Genomic DNA, 8,080 nt, shown 5'->3' with positions numbered 1-8,080 from the left:
TTCGGCATCGTGGCATAGAAAAAGCTAATAGGTGAAACCTGTACCTACAATGCGAAATGCGTGTAACCGATACGAATGGTCTTTTCACAAGGTAACAATAGCCGGGAAATCAAAAGAAGGACAACCCTATAGAATGTGAGTTTGTGCGCATAGAGAGAACCTTCGGTCTCACTATTCACTATTTTTCTTATTCAACTGTAATTCAAAAACGACCAAATGTCCGGCATAATATCCGACATGTATTGGTGCGTGGCTCGATTCTCTCGACTGTAAGGCAATTATGAGATGGTGCAGCGAACCGCCCACTCTCTAGACCCAACGGTCGGTTTTCTTCTTCTTCGCTCGTTTTTATTCTTTTTATTTAACCGTATTCGAGTCCCCCTGTAAAAGTCTAGTCAATGGCAAAGGAGGCTGGACGCGGATCCTCCACTTTAATAACAGCCCGCCAACGAGACTCGTTTTCCTCTCTCCCATTTTTGCACCATCCATTCTTCTTCATCTTCAAGATCCTTATTGCCACTGCTGTGTACACCTATGATTGCTGCTACAGCGGCTGACTAAGCTATTGTTATATCTCCTTTCGTATACTTATTGAATGACCGCGGAACAACAACGGCGCAGGGCGGACGTCAGGGAAAGAAAGAAAAGAAAAAGGGCCTTTTTATTGTTGTGTATTCTTGCGCGTATGTTTTCGAACGAAAAACTTTTCTCTTCTTTTTTCGTTTTTGAAGGCCAAACTAGCATGAGGAAATTCGTTGTGGTGTTGTGTAAAATATATAGGCGAACGCGTATAATTACGCTCGCCTTGCTGCCGCAATAAGATGTGCGTCTTGCGTACAACCAACGGACGCGTTTTGCAAGAAAAAAAAATCGACCCACACTGATCCCACACAATGAGCTAATGACCGTTGCAAGAAGAATATGAAAATCTTTATCGATTTATTTATTTATTTTTTTTTTTTGCTGATGTCTCGTTAGTGGAAACGAAAAACCGAATGATTTAAAGGATATCAGGAAAACGTTGAATTTTGAAGGACGAATGAAATTGACCAACCGAGTCCGACGCTATAGTAACTGCCTCTTTCATGGCGAATAGAAAATGGGTGTGTCACTTTCTTTTTATTATATAAATTGAACCTGCGGGAGTCTTGGGTAAAAACAGAGGAGTCACGGACGTCCCGCGTTCGAACTCACGGTCGAAAAAAAGGGAAACGAGAGCTGTTGAACTATTTGGCTGTGGGATGATATGTAGACGGCGATCGTAACAGCCTTCATGGGTGTAAGCTAAGTTGGAGTGAAAGTCTGGATCGCATCAAAACTAGGAAATTTATCCGCAGGGTCAAATAATGTGTTATGCATAAATTCCACATCAAAATGACACGCCTCTTTTCCTCTTGGGCGAACGTTGGAATGCAACGTATAGAGAAAAATAGGGGGGTATTTTGTGATGCGTAACAAGAACGGTCGAGTGTTACAGAGAACCCCTTTAGGATCCAAATGAAAGCAATCGTCTTTGAATCATAAATATTTCTATTTCCGTTCGAATAATTTAAGCATTTCGTTTAACTTTTCTGGGGGTGTAATTTTTCTGATTATTGTCGGATTCGGGAAGATTATGAAACAGACGGCCATCATCTATCACAACAACCATCACATTATGAATAATTCCAATCATGATTTGGTTTATTCAGCACTGAACTCATCGTCTCCGTCATCCAATATCGTAACGCTCTCGCCTGTATCTTGTAACCGTCTTTTCTTCTTTTTCGGGGCGGACTGATATATACTCGCGTGTGTACATTATCAATTCATCAGCGCATATATTATTCAGGGATAGTATATACAAGTGTCATGATTTGTTCGCCAACCGTTAAGCGCAAGACTTCATTTCGCTCCGGTTGATTACCTGCTGTTCAGTTCACTACAAACCATCGTTTTCGCCATCCTTCATTACGGTTTATTTGTTGTAGATTTGTTCATCCATTATTCATCGTCTCCGCCGTAAATCACACACCGTGCTAGGGAAAAAAAAAGGAGGAAGACCTTATTATGATGCTGCCAAATCTGTCAGGAGACGTACGCAGTAAATTATACCGAATAATAGAAATATGAGAGAGAAATTCAGGCAGACACATAATTCAAATTCTATGAAGCTCCTGTGTACACAGGGCTATGTACTTGTATGAGAAACACATGGGTATATGAAAGGGATCGACCGTTTTTTTTTTTTTTTTTTCTTGAATCATTATTACCACTTCATTAGCTCTGACAGTCTGTTCCATTCAAGAAAATAGGCCTATCTACCATTCTATAATAACGCATCGAAATTTTGAAATCGTCTTGTTTCTTTTGGGTTCATTAGATTTCCTTTTTCTCCCCCTTTTTTTTGACTCACATTTTCCCATGGCATACATTTTTTGTTGTTGCCGTTGTTCTGATGCGGATGGCGCATTCTTTCTAGTACTAGACGCCCTCCGTATACCACAGTTTCATTCAACCGATGAGTCTGCATCCAATCGATTGGAGCGGACTCGATTAAATGCGATGATGATCACGGAAAAATTACAGATATCCAAAATACGAAAATTCTCTCGTCAATTTTTGGGTGTACCATTTTTCTTTCTGTTTGTTGTGTCCGTCGTGTAATGTCGTCCGTCAGGTATTTGACAGCTACAGACAGCAGCTGCTGCATAACACTAGGATTTCAAAAGAAAAAAAAAAAGGAGGAACTGTCGAGAGTGCTGGGCGACGATGAGGGACCGATGTGTAAAATATAGAACCTAACAGTTTTTTAAGATGATGAGGGGGAAATAGTAGAAGGGCGTTCTGTGGAATGCGCCAACCCGTGTGTATAGAGACTCAGAGCCCTCGTGCTTCTTTTTCCCCCCATAGGCCTATATGTAGGTTATCCAGCGATGATGGGCTGGGGGTAAACTTGAAGATCAGCGTGTCATCTTTTTTGTGTTTGTCAGGTCTCGTCAGCCGGCGTCGGGATGTGTGATCAGAAGACCGTGAACAAAGTTACCTGAGCGCCCAGTATACACAACATGGGATGTAAAAAAAAGCCTAGAAAGAGAGGCCTAAGGAAGTGAAGAGGGAAACCCTTGATAGTTGCATTACCTATAGGGAAACCGGAGAGAGGAGGTAGTAAAAAGTTGAAGCCCCCTTCAACAAACTGAGACCTGCTTCATCTGGCAGGTTTGAAGGGAGAAAAATAAGAATCAAAATGTTTTCGGAGAAAGAAAAAAAAAATGAATAAGAAAATTAAATAGGCCTGTATGTACATAAAAAAAAAAGGGAAAGCAAACAAAACGAAATAAGTATAGGCGAGTTGTTTGGAAACGGCAGTTTGAACTGAACGAGCCCTTTTCTTAACAGTCTATTTGAGTTCCTCCTTTTTTTTCTTTTCGTATGAATATAGAAACAGCCTGTTCATTTACTCAACCGTCTTGAGACGAGCTGGTTCTTCTTCTGATGGCCTCGATGCATCGTCTTTGAAAATGGGAGTTTATTGTCCGTTGAGTGTTATACACCCCTCACTCGAGATTACAAACACCTTTCTTAAGGTTTTTCTCTTCTTCTTTCTATCCAATAGTTTTCAAGGTTCAATTTATTTTTCTTGGAAATAACCAATTGCTACTAAACAATAAAAAACGATAAATTCAGTTAGTAAATAAATTTTCTTTTAGCCGCCCACCACGAAGCAAAAAAAAGAAAGAAATGAAACTGATGGGACCACCGTTCTCTTCCAGCCTAGCGGGTTCTATGTCGATGTTATTGGTGATGCGTAACGCTGGAGGTTGATACTCATTTTCATTCCTCTCTATCCCCTCCCCATTCCCTACTGTCCTACATCATCCGACCCCAGCAGTCTACTGACGGATTACATGATCGATTCCTGCTTCATCAGAGCGTCCAGCAATAAGAGCCGACCCACACACTGCAGCTTCTTATGGCCTTTCATCGGCCGACTTCTTATTTCTTCGTTGGCCCCCCCATTGTTGGTAATGATGATGATGAAACGAGCTACAGTGGCCTCCACGTAGTCAACATTATCTCTCTTCAGCAGCCAACCGTTACAACAGATTGCTGTGCTTATCATTCCGATGGTTGTGTTGCGGCAGGTGAATGCAAGATCTATTTGTACGACGAGGAAGGTTCGATCTCTGCGGCTGATGCTGTACCACTGCCCGTTGTTTTCATTATACCTGAATAGACACATTATTGCTGTGTGAATTTTTTTGTTTTTCTCGTTCTTTCTTTTTTTTTTTTTTTTTACCTTCTCTCCATCCCAAATGATTTATGATGGCGGCGCACCGCAAGTCGCTGCAATAACGGCCTGTTTCTTGTCTCTCTTTGCGACTCATGGGGTCATTACGCGTCCCTTATGTAAAAACAGGCTTCTGCTGAGCGATGACTATGTCGAAAATCAAAGTCAATTCGACTTGTACACGATGCGTATTTCCATCTTCATATTTCGTTCTCCTACCTTCTTTTCTTTTTCTTTTGCTTGCCGTCAACGAGTACAACAATTACAAGACCCCCCTCTAAGAGCAATCATGTCGATGCAAATTTCGGATGGCTACTGTTTTTTTTTTGTGTTTGACTGAAATAACGTACGGATAGACAGCCTAAAGGTAGATTCGTCGTCACGCGATCATGTTGATTATTCCTTTATTTTTCAATGTTGGAGACGCCAACGGTTTAACGTTTCATCGATTGAATACCCTGAAGGGGTCTACCATAGAGGTGGCCACTAACAGTTGAATCGACTCTTAATCGTAAGAAGAGGACGGGCAAAATTTTGTATGGAGGATAGTAAAAATAACGACGATGGAAAAAGCATAAGCAGATGTTTATTCTTCCATTATACACGCACGCTGCTTCTGGTAATCAAAAAAAAAAAATTTCTTTGTGGATTATTTATGTTCGCCATGGTGGCGTCGGCGCCGCGTATTGCTGTTTTATAATTTCTGCCGTGAAGGGACTATGAATCGGTTGCTCGTTCGCTGCCGACAGATCGTATCTCTTATACATGGGCGAGGCAGGCCGCGAGACATTGTCGGCACCTCTCGAGTGGTTCGGATTATCTAATCTCTTCATCACATTCCCTTCTTTTTTGTTGTTGTCCATTACCGGTGATTTCTCTTTTTTTTTTGCCAATGCACTTGCGAGTAAGTAACAAAGCTGAATGAATGGGTTGAAAGTGGGTGTGCGAAAATGGTACGGGGGCTTACGTTGCCATACCTGTAAATATTGTTTGTGTTGTGATCGCGGTTTTTCACCGTAGAAAAGACGGGGATTCTAAGGATTCTTGCGCCGCTGTGGCGCCTACTTGCGATATAATCAAATTTTGCAAGACGTGTCATTTCGCAGTTGATCTGTAATTTGCATTGCGTCTTCAGCTGAATTTTTGTACTTGTATTTTTATGCAATTCATATTCATAGTGGAGGATTCTTTTTTTCTGTTTGAATTAAATAGATTTGAGGTGCACGCTACCATCTAGCGATGGCTCACGACATATTTTCAAAATGTTTATTCCAGGCGAACGGAACAAATTCCGATTGGACGCAACGGTGGCCATACTACGTTAAACACGCACACGTCTGTCTCGTCAGTTCTACAGTTCTCTACCTTATACTGTAATATAAACCTCGAATATCTTAATTTTTAAAATGTAAATACGAAGTATGAATGAAACGAAGTTCTTATTTTCTTTCGGCCCTGTCGAGTAAGGTTCTACTGACAGAAAAGTTTGACAAATAACCTACATTGCTGTAATTAGAAACGCTGCCTGAAACTGCCCGCGGTGGAGAAATCTTATGAAATTTCTAAATTTTGCAACAAGCAAACAGAAAAAAGAAGAAACAGAAAAACATTTTTTTAAACGAAGGTGAATAGCAGAATGGCCGTTCATACCTGTCAAGTCGAGGCTAATACTGCGCACTTGCTCAGATTCTCGCAACCAGCACGGATGAATACTTTCTTGCTGGTACGTCGTCTACAAAATTGAAGACTTGTCTAGCGGATTCAAACCCTTTTTCTTCCGACATTTTAATCGTGCTAATATTTCAGGATTTTAGTTTCATCTGGGCTAGTGCTTTAGCCTTGCAATGGTCGTCTTCACTCGACAAGGACTTGCAATGGAGAAGTGTCGACTGGAATAAGGACGGAAAGCCTGATTCTTCAAAAGATCCTTGGATAATATCGACCCGGTCTTGGTCCACCCAAGGGATTGGTGGATTTGTATCTAGCGAATTGAAGAATGGGATAAAATCACGACCGTCTGCAACAACTTCGCTACGCCAAAATAAAGCAGATCTGTCGGGCATCAAATGGGCGCACGCCGTTAATAGCAAGATTCAACTCAATAATTCAATACGTGGTGTGTAATCGATTGGTTATTCATACAACCAATTAGTATAAGCATGTCTCTCCGAAAAAATGTTGCTCCAACAGGAAAGGCCATGATCATCGAAGGTGATGTATCTATGGGTTTCATCGAGAGCCGTGGTGAAATAGCTCTCCCGATCATGGCCCATCCACCTTCGAAGATCTCAGACCTGAGTCTGACAGAATTTGTTGATACTGTTCTCCACAGCAAAACATCTAAGGGAATGAAATTTGATTTTAAAGAGTTGGAGGTAGTGGAACCGTCTTTAAAAATGATCAAAGCTCGAGCTAACGAGGTATGCGAAGCAATTGCAAAATGTGAATTTGAACTATGTTATTCGTGATCTTTGTCGATTCCCGATGTATGTAGATCACTGGCTCTCTGTGGTTGAACGCAGACATTGTCCAAGGACCAGTGAATGACACTACAATACCAGTGGGTGAGTTGTTTATGCAAACAGCTAAACAACCAATGAAACTGAATGCGTGAAGTTGTCCGTACAGTCAGTTACATTAGTTCTCATCCATAGAACTATGTGTTGCTACTTATTAGTCTTTTTTCTTGGCAGACGCTGCCCAGTTTTTGAAACTCGTCAAGCAGTATTTTCCGGACGCAATCCTCTCCGTTGGATGGACAACAAGGTTACTTCAATTCCGCTTCCATCAATTCTAAATTTTTCCCATAATCTTTTTTTTTCTCTGAAAAGGTTTGGTCCGCAACTGGCTTTGCCGTTGCAGATCATCAACGATGGATCATACACAATGGATCACGTGATTAAAATGCGTGATGTTCTGAAAGCGGCTGAAATCCGACAACAGATTACCTTTCCAATTCGTGCGGGGCTGTCAACCTCTCCGGAATCTCAAGCAAGCATCTTATGGTTACTCGAACAGGTCGTTTACCAATTGAAAAATATACCACAATTACTTTTTAATGGCAATGATAACAACATTTTCATTCTGTCGCTTTTAGTTTGACAATAGTTCACTTACCATTTGGAGTGCAGATTACGACATGGTGGATGTTCCTGGATTGATGAAGCTCGTCAACCACATTGGCAAAGAAAACATTTACATCGACGTGCCTAGTGGACTGAACTGCGAGATTCAACATTTCGACGAGTATCCTATTCATTAGCTTTTTAAAAAATATTTCAATAAGAACAAGGGTAAGTTCTAAAAAAGGACATATACGCAGAATGAATAAAATAGTATGACATCAAATATAGAACAATGTCATTGTTGTGATTTCAGCTTTTAACATACGAACGAGGCATTGTCTGCATTATTATGCCGTTTCTTCTCGCACAAATCGGCAACCTAATTCGCATCCGCCAACAGTATCCCAATTCCGTTATTCAACTGCCATTCGCGATTCACGGAGAAAACGTATAAAAAAAAAGGCTTTTGTCAAGAACAAAAGAGGCAGGACGCGCTTTTTTCTCATTATTTCACAGCGATAAGAATAAAGATAAAAGGCAGAAGAAGAAAAGAGAAAAAGAAGAAACGACGGGACGAAAATTTCGTTAAACAAGGAACAAGTTGTGGAACGAAAGCTATTTTGGTTCAGCTCAAAATGCATAGGAAGGGGTGCAAACCGCAGGCAATTGAAAAAAAAAAGAACCAACGTCAGATAAGGTTAAGAAAGAAACTTTTCATTGCTTAATATTGAACTGATCACTCCTT

The 8,080-nt window shown here is 40.9% G+C and overlaps 1 protein-coding gene across 1 annotated transcript; it reads left to right on the top strand.

Moving 5' to 3' along the window:
- The first annotated feature begins 5,937 nt into the window (after nt 1-5,937).
- On the top strand, nt 5,938-7,578 carry LOC130692540 (protein FAM151B-like). Its single transcript, XM_057515671.2, has 7 exons — nt 5,938-5,993; nt 6,077-6,386; nt 6,461-6,690; nt 6,765-6,834; nt 6,964-7,036; nt 7,102-7,288; nt 7,368-7,578. The coding sequence occupies exons 1-7, from the start codon at nt 5,976-5,978 to the stop codon at nt 7,530-7,532; spliced, it is 1,053 nt and encodes a 350-aa protein (XP_057371654.1). The 5' UTR covers nt 5,938-5,975; the 3' UTR covers nt 7,533-7,578.
- Nucleotides 7,579-8,080: the final 502 nt, after the last annotated feature.

This window comes from Daphnia carinata, chromosome 1 (genome assembly GCF_022539665.2).
Source record: "Daphnia carinata strain CSIRO-1 chromosome 1, CSIRO_AGI_Dcar_HiC_V3, whole genome shotgun sequence".
NCBI classification, from domain to species: Eukaryota; Metazoa; Arthropoda; class Branchiopoda; order Diplostraca; family Daphniidae; genus Daphnia; species Daphnia carinata.
This window is presented reverse-complemented; position numbering and strand designations above follow the sequence as displayed.